We start from the raw sequence: 18,615 nt of genomic DNA, 5'->3' as shown, positions 1-18,615 counted from the left end.
AATCAGTGTCGTCCAATACAAAGGGTTCCACCTCAAGCAGAGAAACTTGTCAAACAAATTTAAAGATTCACTCACAGACCCTTTAGTATGAGAATATGAATAGTGACTCCCCAGGTTGTGGATATGATATGCAGACTTTCCTAAACCTTTTAACTACAAAGTGCTTTTTGAGTGGAAGCAGCTAGCAGGGCCAATGTTTCAGACTCTCTTTGGCAAACTGTCAGCTGCCCCTCCAGAGTGGCAGTTATCCTTAAAGAGGGCTGGAGTTGGGAACTCTTTTGGTCTAATATCAAGACAGTTCATGTGATGCTTCCATTTGCATCGCCCTAATTTTTTTTATTAGTTCCAGTAAAGAAGCCCCAGAAAGTAAGAGAAAATCAAGGAACTGATTTGAGTCTTACACCCTGCAATTATAAAAGAAGGATTACTCAGTCCCGCATTGACACTGAACAATGAAAAATCCAGTCAAATTTATTATTTGGGGCCATGTTGGAGAAGAAGGGGAACTTCGATTATTTTGTCAAATTCAACTTCTTTAAAATAAACAACTCATTTTCAAAGTGACAGACTATGGAATTAACAATAAAAAAAAATTTTATAAGAAAAAAATTACTATAGATAGAATATCTCCTTTATAATGAAAATACCTGGTGAAAAACCAATCAAATTAAAGTTTGCTGTACTGGTTTTATTTTAGAAATGTGCCAGTGACATGAATGTCACCTCTAATGCCATTTGAGTTGTTGGCCAATTTGAGCTAAGTTTTTGGGGCTGTTGTCATATGTGGCATCCCATTGTAGGACACCTTAAGTGGGACTCAAGAGAGTTAATGAAATGTTGCTGGATTCCAAAGGGCAAAACAACAGACATCATTCAGTGCTCTTATTTTAGGAACAATGCCCTTCAGGTAACAACTGCTTTTTAATTCAAGATCTTCTCCATGACAACCTAACTGGTATTCGTATTCATGGTGAGGTTAGCCTGTGTAAAGGGATACTGGATGAATCACTATCCAAACGTACTTCTATTGATACAGGCCCTGAGTGGGGAGAAGGGAGACCAGGGTCTTCCAGGGGATCCTGGCATCCCTGGGTCCCCAGGACCTGCAGGACCGGCTGGACCATCAGACTATGGACCTTGGGGAGAGCCTGGTCCAAAGGGCACCCAAGGACTTCCTGGAGCCCCTGGACCACCTGGAGAAGCCGGTTGGTTAGTTTTCTTTCCAGTCCTGTTTTCCTGTGGAGTGGGTTGATGGTTCCTAGCGCTAGTGAAACTCCCTCAAGACTAATGAATAGAAACATGCTTCTAGTAAATAGACGATGTCAACTTGTAGACACTGGGAAATAACATGTAGAATATGGTAGAGATAATCCTCTTTTTCCCTGTTACTGAGCTGTACAGCTGAAATTTCCTAGGAATAGTCTATATCCATTACTGATGTAAATAAACGGAGTGAATAGATCCTAAGACATGAGTGGAAGTTAGCTATGATAAACAAAGGGAAGGCAAAAACCTATAGGATTGATCTTGAGAAGCCTCTTCCTGGGCCCAGGGCCCACTCATGTTATTGCAAATTTGTTCTTTTTGATTCATAACCTCATAAATGGTTTCTAAATAAAACTTCAAAGTATCTAAGACAAATGAAGAAAAGTTGTCTTGATAATAAAGTCCCGTTAATTTTGGGATCCACGTATACTGAACGTACTTGCGGGATTCAGGAGGAATCTGAACCTCAATGTTTATCCGTGGTGGAGAACATGGCGAAAGATGAGAATTTCATGTTACTGACAGTGTTAAACAAATAATGCTACCATGGTCGTTTTTTACTTCTAAAATCACTTTAGAGACCCAAAAAACCACTGGTCTCCAAATCATTTTATAGCATCCCTCACCAGGAATAAAATTTTGAGTGCAGTATCCCCAGTAGTATTCACATACAGGTGACCCTCAGATAACGCGGGAGCTAGGACGGACAACCCTCTACGTGTATAACTTAGAGTCAGCCCTCCTATGTGTGGTTCCTCCGTATCTGTAGTTCATGTAGTACTCTAGTATTTACTCTTGAAAAAATCCGCGAATGAGTGAACCCTCGTGGTTCAAACTTGTGTTGTTCAAGGGTCACCAGTATATTATAAATTGTATGCATGCATTTCTGTCCACACACATATGTAAAGCTTATTTTGTGATTATTCATACATGTGTATCTTTTTCTGCACCTTACCTTTGAGGCTGCTATTCTAATCCAGGGATTGGCAAACCATGGCAGACCTCAGTCTCAGTCCAGCCCACCTCCCACTCATGTATAGTTCCCAAGCTAAGAATGTTTTTTATATTTTTAAATGATTGGGAAAAAAAACTTTTGAATAATATTTTGTGACATGTAAAAATTATATAAAATTCAAGTTTCAGTGTCTATATAGTTGTATTGGCACACAGCTATGCTCATTTATTTACAGATTGTTCCTGGCTATTCTCACACTTGGATAACAGAGTTGAGTAACTGCAACAGAGAACCACCTGGGCCATAAAGTCTAAATTATTTACTATCTGGTCCTTTACTGAAAAAGTTTACTCAGCCCTCTTCTAATCCATCTTCAAATCTTCTTCTTTCTAAATGTGAATTTTTAGTGAAGGACTCCACTGTCATAAAATATATTATTACCAAATTTTCCCCATCACATTACTGTAAACTTATTCTTTCTATAAATATATGAATATATGGACAATACTGATCACTAACATGTTTTTAATATTGGCCACTGTGGTCAGAATGTTATCTCAAATCTTTACCAGTGACACAGGCATTATTTTCTCAACACATGAGGAACTTATGTTAAAAAACATGCCCGGGCTTCCCTGGTGGCGCAGTAGTTGAGAGTCCACCTGCCGATGCAGGGGACGCGGGTTCGTGCCCCGGTCCGGGAATATCCCACGTGCCGCAGAGCGGCTGGGCCCGTGAGCCATGGCCGCTGAGCCTGCGCGTCCGGAGCCTGTGCTCCGCAACGGGAGAGGCCACAACAGTGAGAATCCCGCGTACCGCAAGAAAAAAAAAAAAAAAAAGGCAGGGCCAAGATTCAAGCCCAGATCAACTTGTTAGGCCTCACTTCATGTTTTGTCCAATAAATCATACTGCCTTCCTGTGAAAACTAGTCACCCAATAAATAAATATCCTACTAGTATTCACCAGCAGTTAGGCTGAATTCCATATTACCAATATTTTTAAAAATAGGCTCTCTTTTAATAGACCAGCATGTTGGGCTCTTAATTAAAACAAGGCTTAGACAATAGTAGATGCTTCCATGTATTTGTCAGTGGAATTTCTATGAGCTGGTCATCTTTAAGCCAGTTTTGAAGCCTATGGAAGCAGATTCGTTTTTATATTCCTTAGGGTATGTTTATGAACCCCTTATAATTGTGTTTTTCCCTTCTGAAGAAAGAAAAGCTTCAATATGCACGCCAATCTTATGATGCAAATTTTCTTAAGGTCCTAAGGGAGAAATCGGTGTTTTGACACCAGTTCCAGGGCCCCCAGGACCTCCTGGAGCCCCAGGCCGTGCTGGCCCCCAAGGTCCACCTGGTGAGTATCCCTTTGCCACATCTGGTACATGGCATCAGATGGCACCCTGACTCTCCTAGTTATAACTCTCCCATTCTAAGGAAAGCATATAGTCACTGGCTCCAAAAAAAAACAGTGCAGGCCAGAAGGGACAAGCCAACAGACAGGAGACTTGCTGTTGTCCTTTGAGGTTACCCAGATTATTCCTGTTAGTACTTCTGATTCCAAAACAGAATCTCTACCATTACTTAAGAGGAGTTGGAATGCAGAACAATCTGCATGGATTTTTGGTGGAGGAGCAAGGAATGTGGGCTGGTGTTTAATCAGGACAGTTCCCACAGCTTCTTCATTTGAAAACTTACCTTCCTTGCCAACATCGTCTAAAACTTAACTTTGCATTGATGGAGGGAGACATATAGTTCAAGATATCGAGAATATTTCTTTTTAGGAGTTAAATTATATTTTCAAAATTATTTGCACCTCCTAATGATTAGCTCATTGCATAGAAAGGGGGAGGAAGGTGGGGTTATTATTTCTTAATTTTCAAAAAGATCTGGGATGACCCAGAAACAAACATTTTGTTTTAAGGCAAGATAAAGGGAAGGTGCTGATGTAAATGTATGCATGTTTTTAAGGTATCCCTGGATCCACAGGAAAATGTGATCTGGGTCTTCCTGGGCCCGATGGTGAACCAGGAATTCCAGGAATCGGATTCCCTGGGCCTCCTGGACCTAAGGGTAAATTTTAAAAAATTTTTAAACATAAGGTTCATTGTGGATATTTATAAAATATAAATACGTATAATGAATAATATAGGAAATATCCATTAAATCCTTTAAAATGATGTTTTACACCAGTCTTAAATGGGAAAAAAACCTTACAATAATTTTAGCGAAAAAGGGAGAATTCACATTGATTTATGCAATCTCATCGCAGTCATATTTTTTAAAGTACACAGAAAAAAACGTAAGGAAATTCACTAAAATGTAATAGTGATTCTTCTTGATTGTGGGGTTATGAGGAATTTATTCTTCTTAATAAATGCCTGTACTTTGTACATTTACACATTTCTTCACCTTATACATTTCTTTTATAATTAAAAAAAAACTGTTAAATCACAGACAGCTGATTTCCCTATATACTCCCAAATAAATTATGGAAGTTATTTTCCTTTAGGGAAAAATGCTGTTTCTCATCAAAGCGGGAAAACACTCCAAAGAAATCCAGATGCTAGGAACTCAAACAGTAACCTGAGGCTCCCTGCTGACACATACATCAAAGTCCTGTCCAGGATGGCATATGAGTAATCTCAGTCCCTGGGATGTCCCATAGAACTTCAGATTTTATGATAATTTCATGTTTGTTTCAAAGTGCTTATCCAAATATAATCCATTTTTTGGTGCTTCATCTCTTACATTAATATGTCAGCAATGTTTATCACCCATCAGTTCTGCCCAAATATAGGAATATTGATCTCAATTTATGAGTATTTGATATGGAAAACATAATCACATTTCTCACATGGTCCCAAGAATGGCTTTGACTCCAGTTTCTTAGATTTCTTCCCAGTGATCTTGAAGTAATACAACCTGGCCCATGTTTTAGCCAAGTGCTTCGTGGACCCTGCCTGGAGACATTGCATCCTAGCTTGTAACCCTATGGATTTGCCTTCTGGAAGGAGACTGTAAACTATGGGAAACAGAACTAACATAAGGGCTTCTTGAAAGTGGAGATTCAGAATTTCCCAGTTGAACCTAATGAATCCCATGAAATAACTGTGAATTTAAAATTGGTCAAATTAGGGACTTCCCTGGTCATCCAGTGGGTAAGACTCTGTGCTTCCAATGCAGGGGGCCTGAGTTCTATCCCTTGTCAGGGAACTAGATCCCACATGCATGCCGCAACTAAGAAGCCCACATGCCACAACTATGAGCCCACATGCCACAAAGAAGATCCCACGTGCTGCAACTAAGACCCGACACAGCTAAAATAAATAAATAAATGAAATTGGTCAAATTAGAGGCACAAAGGAACTCTCTGAACGCAGCCTTGCTCTACCAGGCTTTCCTCTTTTGAACCACAGACCAGAGAAAAAGATGTGTATTAACTCCTTTCTCAACTCTCCTATTATAAATGAGTAAAAGAGAAGTTAATGTTCAGTGGCTATTACAGAGCTTTAGGAAGTAATTCTCTTGAGCAACCCATGTTAAGAAGGGCTACCCAGGACTTCCCTGGTGGCGCAGTGATTGAGAGTCCGCCTGCCGATGGAGGGGACACGGGTTCGTGCCCCGGTCCGGGAAGATCCCACATGCCGCGGAACGGCTGGGCCCGTGAGCCATGGCCGCTGAGCCTGCGCGTCCAGAGCCTGTGCTCCGCAACAGGAGAGGCCACAACAGTGAGAGGCCCGCGTACCGCAACAACAACAAAAAAAAGAAAGGCTACCTGGATGCTGGAAATGCTTTATATCTCGATCTGGGTCATGCTTGCGTAGATATATAGACACATTTAAAAATTCATTTGGGTGTACACAGTATGCAAAATACACTTTTTAAAAGAGGCACCCAAATGGTCATTTGGTATCAGTGGTTTAAAGAATTGCTCAGTCAAACTTTAGTGGTGCTAAACAACAAGAGTGGAGAAGGTAATTTTTTAAACTGGGAACCAATGTAATCTGATTTGGAATTGATGTTTTTTAAGTGCTAATTTAGCGGTTGGCATTCTCATCATTTAAACTTTCATAAAAATATCTAAGAGCTACTGTTCAGAATCTTTTAAGACCTGTCTTACAACCTTTGTTATTTTTTTCTCTGTAGGAGACCAAGGTTTTCCAGGAACAAAAGGATCACCAGGCTGTCCTGGAGAAACTGGAAAGCCAGGGTTACCTGGAAAGCCAGGCCTCCCAGGAGTCAAGGTCTTTGAGAATTAAAATGCAGACTGATATTGGGGAGGGGAGGGGAGGGGCAGTTTCAGTCAGCCAGTTAGGATGCTCTGTGTGTAGAAATTGTCAATATATTTGTAGATGATGAAGATGCCGACATTTTTAGAAGTTTCTCTGAACCATCACTCCCCTTTAGAAAGGAGAATAGAAGGTGTAAGAAGACCAGTTTGCCTCTCTATTTCTTGCTTATTCTTCAGAAACATTCAGAGTACTTAAAATGGGAAAACTCTAGAAACAGACGTGGATATCTATGAGAAAAACTAACAAAAGGAGAGACATCTAGACTGTTTACAGAAAATTCCACAGTCTTCTTAAAAAGTGGAGGCTATGAAGAATTACTAAGCACAGTTTTATTTAAAAAGTCAGCAACTACAACTGAAAAAGGAAAATGGATGGAATGGTGGTGACTGTACAAAAGGGACATAGAACCTCCATCACGGAGACGTTATTTTCACGTAAATAGCCCTAAAGACCAGTCAATAGTCGATAAGGATTTGAAAGCATGATACAGTAAAACTAACGTAATTTCTGTGCTATAGGGAGAACCAGGGCTAGCCATGCCTGGAGAGCCAGGAGCACCAGGTTTGCCAGGAGAAAGAGGCAACTCTGGGGAAAAGGGAGAAAGTGGACTCCCTGGACTTCCAGGTCTCCCTGGAATTCCAGGAACTGGAGGGCTTGATGGACCACGAGGTAAAATAGCAAGTGTGATTGCTTTTCTCCACTGTGAGCTCAGCTAAAATGCTGCACATTGAATGTGTAGGTGCTCTAGGGGTCAAGAACTCTTCTCAAACTTCTAGCTCAATAAATTGAACGTGCGAGCCTTAATTAACTTTCCGTTCAGATTTCCATTCCATTGCTGCCCTACCTTTGTTCCCTCTTTCTTCCTTCTTTCCTTTTTAATGAGTGTCCCCTCTATAAGACATATCAATGGTATTAACTCTAAGTTCGATTCAGGGGGGAAAGTTATAAGAGAATGACTGGGATAGCAATACTAGGACCCTGGGTTTTGGCACCCGATTGTATTCTTGGACTCTGTTTTGCAGGGGATCCAGGGCAGCCTGGACCACCTGGAGAAAGAGGCCCCCCAGGAAGGTGCAAAGAAAGTCTCAGTGGAGCTCAAGGACTTCCAGGATTAAATGGATTGAAAGGGCAACAAGGTAGGGGGAGGCCCTTGAAACCAGTCACCAGGCGGGCAGATGACATGGGACTCCTGCTTTGAGTTTTGCTGCTTAACATGGGAACTACCCGGTAACAAGTCCTGACCACTGTTCAATGGGAAAAGCGATTTCAGAAACAAAAACCTGTTGTCACGAACTTGTTGCAGTGAATAGCAACTATAGAGTAAGAGACCTGAAGTTGCTACAGTAAAATTGGTTTGTGTCTTGTATGCAAGAAAATATGAACAATGAAGATATATACAGATGTATACTTACATATATATATATATATATATATATATATACGTATAAACTCAAATAACTTTTATCTTTAATACTTTCACAGGTATATTAAAGTGGTAAATGTATCCTTATTATTGAAACAGAGTGAATGTATGCAAAGGTATATGTTCACAAGTTACAAACTAAAATACATAGTTGGTTGCTTTACAAGCAACATAAAAGAAAGGGTATGAAAGTAAATCTAAACTATGAAAGCTAGGCAGTCATGGGAAACTTACCATCTTTTTCACTCCTCTCAACCAGATCTGTGAACTGTTTCTGGGTAAAAAATCCTTTAGAACTCTCCTATTATACTTCTTATATGTTCACAAACAAAATTTTGACCAAGAAGTTAATTGTTGTAGTGGTGCTGTTATTGTTTCTAGAAGCATCTGGTGGCTTGCTGCCACGTGAGTGGCTCTGTATGAATTCTGCCGGTTAAAGACTGTGCCACGGTCAGAAAGTGCATTCCCAAGATGTGCCTGCAGGACTAGAAAATAAATCTAAATTCTACACTATCATTACTTCATGAATCATTGAAACACAGAATGTTAACTCCAGAAGGGATCTTAGAATTTTACAAAAGGGGACCTAAATCTATCAATTAGAAAAGTCTGTGGTTTGCCCACAATCACAGAGCTAAATATTTACAGCCATAAAATATATCTGGAGTTGGTGTGGAAAGCAATAGTGCGTTCATTCATTCATTCATTCATATATAGGCAGAAGAGGCGAAACGGGGCCAAAGGGAGACCCAGGTATTCCAGGCTTGGATAGGTCAGGATTTCCTGGAGAACCTGGACCACCAGGAATGCCGGGTCATCGAGGGGAGATGGGACCACCTGGTACAAAAGGATATCCAGGAAATCCAGGATTTTTAGGGCCACCAGGTACCCTTTATGTGCTTTTGTTTTTCTTCTTCTCTGTTCTTCCACATATTCCTTTTAAGGTAGCTGTGTAAACTAGAGACCCGCCTAGGCTTTTGACTCTAAGCTTCTCTTTCATTTAGTATAAGTTTTTCTTCTGAGTTATTTGCAAGGAGCCAGAGGGCTGGGAACTGGTGGTAGTGGGATGGTCAAATTTCACAATTACCCACAATATGACTATTTTTGCTGTGTAATCTTGTTAATATATTACTAGTGAAATATATTTGCTAGTATTTTGTTGAAATTTTTTGCATCCATATTTATAAGGGATACTTACTGGTCTGTTTTCTTGTGATGTCTTTGTCTGGTTTTGGTATCAGGGTAATGCTATCTTATTGAACAAGATGAGAAGTGTTTCATCCTCTTGTATTTCCTAGAAGAGTTTGTGAAGAATTGATATTCTTTAAATATTTGATAGAGCTCACCAGTGAAGTCACCTGGGGCTTGGGTTTTCTTTGAGAGAAGTTTTAAAATTACTAATTCAGTCTCTTTGCTTCTTATAGATCTATTCAGATTTTCTATTTCTTCTTGAGTCAATTTTGGTAATCTGTGCCTCTTCTAAGAATTGGATTTTCTGGCCTGTCATTGTTCATAGTATTCCCTTATAATTCTTTTATTTCATCACTTTTTATGGTTTATATGTTTGGGAGAGACTATTTCAATAGTCTTCTCATGGCATAAGGACCTCACTGGTCTCTCCTCCAGAGAAGAGTCCAGAATAAGAACTTAATCTGCTAATTAACCTTTCGTGTATATTATGGAACTACTATCATATGCCATCACCGTTCCAGACCCTAGAGACACATTGGTGGATAAGACTCCACCTCGAACAACGGGGAACACGATAACAAACACATTTAAGAGCTAAGTCCATCTAGCGACAAATGCTATGAAGAAAGTAAAATGAGGGAATATAACAAAGTTATTGATCAAGGGTTGGGACGAGGGAATGCTCCAAACCTTCAGCATATTTTCTCCTCATCCACAAGTGTGATTTGCTACCAACTTCCACATCCACGATGTAAAAAAAGACCATTTACTGACCCATCCCTAGACAAGTGTGATTATCTTCCTGTTTACAGAAACCATCTTTTCAACACCCTTTCTCTCTTTCTAAGTGTAATTCATTTTATTTTATGGAGTATTTCGCTTTTCTCATTCTTTACAGCATGTGCTGCCTTGTGTTAATTTGTTTCCATAGGTGAAAAAGGAATGATTGGGATGATGGGGGTTCCCGGAAACATTGGCCCTCCGGGGCCTCCTGGGAAGCCAGGCACCCTGGGACAGAGGGGTAAGTGATAGAATATCTTTCCAGCTATCAGGAGGCATGAACAATGTTCATTTAATTAGCAGAAAAATAAATTATATTTTATTCTTTGAGGAGAAAGTAGTTCTGAGAAAACCTTATATTTGCTTTTGCAGTTTTCTGTATTCCTTTGTCCCTTTTGAATAGTCATATTTTCTCCCTACAGGCTTAGACAACTACCCTCATGTGGCTGCCTGTTTGGGGGCAACTATTTATCAAGTTCTCAGCCCTGTTAACCTTTTTTGGTTTATCTGTCTTGTTTTGTTTTATGGTAAGCACTGTTAACTTTTGAATCCTCATGAACTTTTAAAGAATTAAGGAACTGATGTTGTTACGTCTGTCTCTTAGGGAGCTTTGGAATTCCAGGAGTAAAAGGCGAGAGAGGAGCCCCAGGTGCCAAAGGGGAACAAGGAGATAAAGGAACTCCAGGGCCTCCTGGAATATTACGCTTAGTCGGGGACAAAGGGGAACCAGGACTCAAAGGTACAAACGTTCTTACGTTTAGAATCAGAACATCAGAGCTGATTCTGGGACTAAGAAATTATCCAGGAAAATCCCTTTAGTAGACATAAGAGAACAGTGAGGACCAGGGTTTAATTTCCCGCCCTAGCTCACAAAGTCAGTTGGTGACCAAGTTAGACTAGAACTGGGTTTTGTGTGCCTTGAACAGTAATATGTTGCCTCCTTAAATCGTAACTTTTTATTTCCAAGTTAATTCTGCATTTTGGTCTGCTGTCTTTAAATTTTCACTAGCCAATCTTTAAATTCTAAGCCTCAAAGCCCCCTTTTGCCAAGTATGGTGAAAATTAAACCTTTAGAAAATTCCACATAAAAGACTTCCCTGGCTGGAGTAGAAAACTCCACCCCACATTCAACTCTATCCTGTCAGCTGCTAGGGTGAATTTTTCTGATTGCATCTAAAAACTGCTTCTTATACTCAGAATCCTTTGGAGAATAATTACTAAAGAGAAAATATGTTTTGATTACAAATCAGTGCCTTAAAAATGCTGTTATTTGGGCTTCCCTGGTGGCGCAGTGGTTGAGAGGCCGCCTGCTGATGCAGGGGACACGAGTTCGTGCCCCGGTCCGGGAAGATCCCACGTGCCGTGGAGCGGCTGGGCCCGTGAGCCATGGCCGCTGAGCCTGCGCGTCCGGAGCCTGTGCTCCGCAACGGGAGAGGCCACAGCAGTGAGAGGCCCGCATACCGCAAAAAACAAACAAGCAAACAAGAAAAACAAAACAATGCTGTTATTTGTTAGCTATAGCTGTTAAGCTCAAATTCAAACCCATTCAAATTATTTCAAGTTATTTAAGCACTTTGTATGACAGGCTTTTTTATATGATCAATACAGCCAATATCAAATCAAAATTTAAGGTTTGCCTTGCGGTCTTCCTGATCCAGCCTAACCCCAAGTAACTTTAATAAAACAAAGGATTTCTGGGTAAAATTAAATGTTTGCAGATCAAACTTCTATAGCAGGGAAGAATAAAAGAAAAATGTGTTTGTAGTTGCAAAACCATATCAAGTTTTGAATAATTTGTAATCAACTTTGAGAAGTTAGATTGTAAAATTTGCTTTAAAAATTCTGGATAGAGTTCTGTAGACCAGGCTGGCAAGACTGAATAGCTGTCTTTCCCAGAATTAGGAGGGACTTCACAGAGGTGACATTGGAGCAGGGTTCTGGAGAGTGATTGAATCCAGCTAATTTGCTAACTTAAAAAAGGATAATCAGGGACTTCCCTGGTGGTCCAGTGGTTAAGAATCCAATCTGCCTTCCAACACAGGGGATGCGGGTTTGATCCCTGGTCGGGGAACTAAGATCCCATATGCCGAGTGGCAACTAAGCCCACGTGCCACAACTAGAGAGAAGCCCATGAGCCACAACGAAAGATCCTGCGTGCCGCAGCTAAAACCCAATGCAGCCAAATAAATAAATAAGTAAATATTTTTAAAAAAATAAAATAGCCATTCTGGCCTTTTGCTATTCCTCAAATGGGCCAAACTTTAAAAATAAATAAATAAAAGGATAATCATTGGGAAAAGAATCAGATTTTTTTCTATAAAGGAAAATTAGCAAGTAAAGGCCTTTTGGGTAGTCCCCCTTTAATCTGCTGTCAAAGGGATGGTTTAGTTCTGGGTGCAAACAGAAGACTGCATTACATTTTTAACAATAGAATAGAAAGTAGTATGAATTTTATAAAATTCTGCTAGAACTGGTCTAAGCCAAGATGTTAAAAAAAAAAAAATACTGGCACAAGTGTCCAGTCTTCATAAACTGTCAGACACCACTTCACTGGATTATTCTAGCTGATTTAGGTAGTGTTGCAAACATTTTGAAAAAAAATATGAATAGCATATCTGTGCCTACAGAAACTAAAATTTGACTCTAACATCATGAATGCACAATGGGTACTAATTTACAATTAAAGAATTGTTTCCGTAAAATATATAGGGACACATGCTATTTTTATGCTTCTAGCAAAGTACAAGGTGCATGGAAGCTGTCCTACATGTTCCCTTTTGGCTTTTCAAACCCACAACCAAGGAGCAGAGATAGAACCACAACAACAACAAAAGATCATACTATCTAGGCCTCTCTAATTTCTATATGATTCATTTTTCGTCTGAGTTTCTGACTTAAAGACATCCACTGCAAATGTGGAAGAGCTATTGAAGGTATGAAAAGCAAAGTCGTCCTCTCCTCAAGGAGTCTGCATGGAAGATTTAGACATATGTACAAAAAGGTAAAGAATAATACAAAAGAACTGTTATGCTATTTTAGCAAAGACCTGTGAAGCCCTTCCCACATGCAGGTACTGTTCCAAGCTTTACAAATATTGACTCATTTAATTCTCACAACCCTAGGAGTAGGTTATTGCTGTCATCCCATTTTATAGATGGGAAATGGAAAGGTCACATTACTCAGTGTCACTCTGATAGGAAGTGCAGAGATGGACCTCACACTGAGGTTGTTGGTTCCAAAGTCCATACTCAGCCTTCTCACTGTGCTGCCAGCTGGGTACCACTGGCAGTGAGCCTTGTGGGACATGAGCAAAGCAGAAAACACCTGAACCAGGGTGGTCAAAGAAGCCTCCATGAGCACAGGGAACTATATTCAGTATCCTGTAATAAACTACAATGGAAAATAATATGAAAAAGAGCTTATAGATGTATAACTGAATCACTTTGCTGTACAGCAGAAATAACACAGCATTGTAAGTCAACTATACTTCAATAAAATAAATTTTAAAAAAGAGAAGCCTCCATGAAGAAGCATTTAAATTATGAGTAGGTTTCAGATGAGCAAGGGATACTCTTGGCTTAAAATCTTTCCAAGTCTCCCCTTGCTTTAAGAATTCAGGTTTCTGGGCTTCCCTGGTGGCGCAGTGGTTGAGAGTCCGCCTGCCGATGCAGGGGACACGGGTTCGTGCCCCAGTCCGGGAAGATCCCACATGCCGTGAAGCGGCTGGGCCCGTGAGCCATGGCCGCTGAGCCTGCGTATCCGGAGCCTGTGCTCCGCAACGGGAGAGGCCACAACAGTGAGAGGCCCGCGCACCGCAAAAAAAAAAAAAAAAAAAGAATTCAGGTTTCTTTGACTGGCATCCAGGTTTCTTTATCACTTGCCCTTTGCCTACTTCTCCAGCCACATGACCTTTATTTACTTAGCAATTATTTTTTAGTACCTATGACTAGACATTTTTACTATGTCCTGAAGACACAGAGGTGAACAAAGCAGAAGTAGTATTCTGGTCATGAGGAAACTTACAGCTTAATAAGGGAAAGAAACAATAATGTCTCTGTAAACAATTTATATCCAGGGCCAGGTAGTAAATATCTTAGGCTTTGTGGACCACATATGACACCTGTTGCATATTCTTCTTTTGTGTGTGTTTGTCTGTTTACAGCCCGTTAAAAATAGGAAAAGCATCCTTAGCTCTCCAGCCATGCAACATCAAGCCAAATTTGGCCCACAGGCGGTTGTTTGCCACCCCTTAAAAACCAAAGCATATGAATAAACTAAGTGATCTATATTTTTAGTTTATGATAAAGGATATAAATGGAAAAAAACCAAAAGTTACAAAAGAAAATATTCTAACTCCCTGCTACTCACCACTCCTTTGCACATGTTATTTTCTTGCCTAAGAATTCTGTCCCACTCCATGCTTTCTCCATCCAGCTAGCTCCCACTTGCTCTTCAACACTGAGCTTATAAATATCCCCTCTTTGGGCTTCTTTGGCGGCGCAGTGGTTGAGAGTCCGCCTGCCGATGCAGGGGACGCGGGTTCGTGCCCCGGTCCGGGAAGATCCCACATGCCGCGGAGCGGCTGGGCCCGTGAGCCATGGCTGCTGAGCCTGTGCGTCCGGAGCCTGTGCTCCGCAACAGGAGAGGCCACAGCAGTGAGAGGCCCCCGTACCGCAAAAAAAAAAAAAAAAATCCCCTCTTTTTACGGAACCTCCATACTGTTCTCCACAGTGGCTGTACCAATTTCCATTCCCAGCAACAGTGCAAGAGGGTTCCCTTTTCTCCACACCCTCTCCAGCATTTATTGTTTGTAGATTTTTTGATGATGGCCATTCTGACTGGTGTGAGGTGATACCTCATTGCAGTTTTGATTTGCATTTCTCTAATAATTAGTGATGTAGGAATAGAAACGGAGAGGTAGAGAATGGACGTGTGAACACAGTCGGGGAAGGGGAGGGATGAATTGGGAGATTAGGTTTGACATAAATACACTACCATGTGTAAAACAGGTAGCTAGTGGGAACCTGCTGTATAGCACAGGGAGCTCAGCTCAGTGCTCTGTGATGACCTAGATGGGTGGGATGGGGTGGGGGGAAGTCCAAGAGGGAGGGGATATATGTATACCTATAGCTGATTCACTTCACTATACAGCAGAAACTAACACAATATTGTAAAGCAATCACACTACAATTTAAAAAAAAATCCCCTCTTCTCAAAATTCTTCCCTGTAGCCTATTGTGCCCAACTCTGTTACAGAAACTATCTCACTGGGTGGTAATTATTTACTTGGCTGTCTCCCCAGTTAAACACTAAAAACTTGGGAAAAGAGAACTTGATTTTTCTATGTCTCCAACACTTAGAACAAGACCTGTCTATTAATTAGGTACTCAACGCGTATGTGAATGAATGAATATGTAAGCAGGGAAACAGCCAAGGGAAGTGAATCTGCTTGAGAAAAGGCACAGGCTGCAGCCATGGATAGATTGTAGAATGTTTCAAGTGCCAGTGAAAGGAGTCTGTCATTTACTCTGTAGGCAAAAGAGATTCAATGAATATTTTTGAGCAGGAGAATGTGATCAAAGCCATGTTTTAGGGAAGGGAGGATGGTGTTGTGGGAAACTTATGAGACTTCTAGCCTGCAGAACTGGATTCAAGTCCCAGCATTACCACTAACTGATGGTGTGACTCTATATTATTTCATTGACTTCTTAAAGAGTCTCAATTTTCTCATCTCTACACCCTATCTGGAAAGGCTCAAGAATACACTGAGGTTGCCTGAAGATTAAATAAGATAAATAAAAGAAAATAATGTCTTCCATAAACCAGTTACTTAATAAATGATAGTTGTAATAAATGGATTAAGAATGAAATAGTCCAGACAAGAATAGTAGTAGATAATCCTCTGTCATTATTTAAAAAAAAAAAAGAAGCTGTATTTAGGCCACTAGTTCTTAAAATGTTGGTTCAAAGTGTAAATGTTATGAAAATTGCTAAAGTTCTTTGAGAACTAACTCATGCCAGGCACTGTGCTAATGCTTTTCATGTATTACCTCTTTTAATCTTCTTTTTAAATAAAATATAAGCCCAAATCTGCCCATACTCTTAACAAATATGCTATGTTGTATTTCAATAATAGCTCAGAAATTTTAATCAGGACATGGATAAGCCTGATAAAATTCTAACCTGTATTTTTAATGCATAGTTTTTAACTTTAGGACTTGCAGGGAAGCCTGGTGAGAAAGGAAACAGAGGCATTCCAGGGTTACCAGGTTTCAAAGGACTCCAAGGGCCACCTGGACCACCAGGATCACCAGGTATAGCTGATTCTCTAATAGAAATATCAGGTGTTAAGTTTTCCTAGATCTAAATGTAACAAAAATGTGTTTCTAGAATATGAATTCTGCCCCAACAGAAATTTGCTTCTTATAATTTAACCAAATTATATTTCTTATAATTTAACCAAATTGTAGTCAGCCTGTATTAACTAAAAAATGTTAACCTACATGAAGTTCTGCTTTGCACTCAAAATTTTATTTTGAAATAGCTGATATGTATTCTAAACTATAATTTATTACAACCTCATATATCCTAGAAGAAAGTAAGATAATGCTTTAGAGGTTTTCAAATTTGCCTCTTTCTATTTTAAACAAGTTATTGAGTTTGCAAAGTAATTTTTTAAACAAATAATGTAGCCCCCTATTCCCTGTGACCACATCTGTGATGAAATTTATTGCATTGTAATAAAATTTCCATATTGCATTTGAAAATCTGTTACTATATTGTCACAGGAGCCCCCTCTTTCCTGCTGGCTTTGGTCCTAGGATGATTCTGATGTTTGAAATCCAGGCCTGCTGACAAAAAATCTAACTTTCTCTAATTTTACATTTTCTGAGTCACCAGTCCCTTCCTTATTTGAAGGCATAAATGCAGCTAAACAAGTACCTAAACCAGATGGTCTGGCTGCGCTGGATTCATTCATTTGTGCAAGCAACAAGTGTTTATTGAGCATCTACTATGTCCAGGAACTACACAGAGCGTATGACTATTTATTTGTTCTCAAGACTCCAGAGGAGATCCAGGCAGCATTGGGAATCCTGGTGAGCCAGGACCACGTGGTGTGCCAGGAAGCATGGGAAACATGGGGGTGCCAGGTAATGCATAATGTCCTGTTACCAGCCTACAGCCTCAAGATGGGTCCTAATTCTAGATTTTCTGTGTTGTCATATTGGTTTTCTACTTGGTAGAAAGTTGGTGTAAAACAACTAGATTTGCTTCTAGACAAATGTACTGTATGCAACCAGAACATGAGTGAGAACAAAATAAACATTTACATTGTGTAAAAATCATCCATTAAGACTACCTGTTTTTAGTTTTTTAAGGAAGCTCCATACTGTTCTCCATAGTGGGATGTAGCAATTTACATTCCCACCAACAGTGCAAGAGGGTTCCCTTTTCTCCACATCCTCTCCAGCATTTTTTGTTTGTAGATCTTTTTTGATGATGGCCATTCTGACTGGTGTGAGGTAATACCTCATTGTAGTTTTGATTTGCATTTCTCTAATAAGTGGAATGGGGGGGTGGGAGGGAGGTCCAAGAGGGAGGGGATATATGTATACATATAACTGATTCACTTCGTTGTACAACAGAAACTGACACAACATTGTAAAGCAATTATACTCCAATTTTTAAAAAATTGAAAAAAAAAAGACTATCTGACACATCAGTGCTTCTGAAAAACCAGCTTCTTGGGAGAAAGGTGGTTTGTGAAAAGGTAAGAAGTAGAACCCTTCAAGATCTCTGCCTTTACCGATCTACCTGATTTCTTTCCTAATTTCAGGTACTAAAGGAATGAAGGGAACTATGGGATTCCCAGGTCTAGCTGGAAGACCAGGCCTCCCAGGTACTCATGGTCCCCAAGGAGATAAGGGAGAGCCAGGTTATTCAGAAGGTACAAGGCCAGGACCACCAGGACCAAAGGTATATAGGCCACTGAAGTATTTATGTTTTGGTGGTGGAATGAGTCCCTTTAAATATCAACAAGTATCTGGATTCATTGTGGGAAAGAAAATTGAAAATGTTACTGTATTTTCAGACAGTTATTTGAGGTTTTCTCCCCTCTCTCTATAACTAAGGATGCCCATCACACAACTTCAATTTCTGAGTTTATTCCCTCCAGTTTCAACCCCCAAGGAATTTCTCATAACCAACCCTGCAATTTAAGTGTGCTACCAGGAGGAGGTAGTGATCACAAGCCCATACAAGTTGCCAGGGCAGTGTTTGTTTTTCTTGTGCTACAAAGTGGCCAGTCTCTGCTATAGACTCATCTCACACAGGCTTACAAAAATAAATGTTCCAACTTTGTAATAAAAAATACTTGTCTTCTTAAACACAATAAAAGATGAAAAATAAAATAAATTTAGAGCATTATTAAAAAGCAAAACCAAAAAAAATCCTAAGATATATACATTTATCTTTCTTAATCGTTTTAAAAGTTTCTTGTCGTTGCATTACACAGAAGATTTTCTATCTTGTCACAGTGTTCTCAGCGCTTGTGCTCTGTCAACTAGAGACTGGATGCCAAAGCCCTCCCTTGTATGTGGTATCATGCAGCAACCAAAGGTTTCAGTGTGGCTCAGCTGTTCTTTTAGGTTTATCTTCTTCCATCCTTTCTGCATATAGCAGTTACACAAGAGCCAGAGCTAGAGC

General features: G+C 40.0%; 1 protein-coding gene across 3 annotated transcripts in view; it reads left to right on the top strand.

The window, feature by feature from the left end:
- Positions 1-18,615, top strand: part of COL4A3 (collagen type IV alpha 3 chain) — a 133,976-nt gene that overhangs the window by 94,298 nt on the left and 21,063 nt on the right. For 2 of the 3 annotated variants that reach the window (XM_029224497.1, XM_029224499.1), the window contains 13 exons: positions 1,037-1,205; positions 3,485-3,577; positions 4,192-4,293; positions 6,370-6,467; positions 7,034-7,184; positions 7,538-7,651; positions 8,656-8,823; positions 10,061-10,150; positions 10,332-10,436; positions 10,514-10,648; positions 16,125-16,223; positions 16,971-17,060; positions 17,747-17,886. In XM_029224497.1, the coding sequence (XP_029080330.1) occupies positions 1,037-1,205; positions 3,485-3,577; positions 4,192-4,293; positions 6,370-6,467; positions 7,034-7,184; positions 7,538-7,651; positions 8,656-8,823; positions 10,061-10,150; positions 10,332-10,436; positions 10,514-10,648; positions 16,125-16,223; positions 16,971-17,060; positions 17,747-17,886 (1,554 nt within the window). The remainder of the gene's footprint in view (positions 1-1,036; positions 1,206-3,484; positions 3,578-4,191; positions 4,294-6,369; positions 6,468-7,033; positions 7,185-7,537; positions 7,652-8,655; positions 8,824-10,060; positions 10,151-10,331; positions 10,437-10,513; positions 10,649-16,124; positions 16,224-16,970; positions 17,061-17,746; positions 17,887-18,615) is intronic. The other variant, XM_029224498.1, reaches the window with a different exon arrangement.

The sequence above is a fragment of the Monodon monoceros genome, unplaced genomic scaffold (assembly GCF_005190385.1).
Source record: "Monodon monoceros isolate NGI ecotype Baffin Bay Population unplaced genomic scaffold, NGI_Narwhal_1 Super_Scaffold_16, whole genome shotgun sequence".
Classification (NCBI taxonomy): Eukaryota; Metazoa; Chordata; class Mammalia; order Artiodactyla; family Monodontidae; genus Monodon; species Monodon monoceros.
This window is presented reverse-complemented; position numbering and strand designations above follow the sequence as displayed.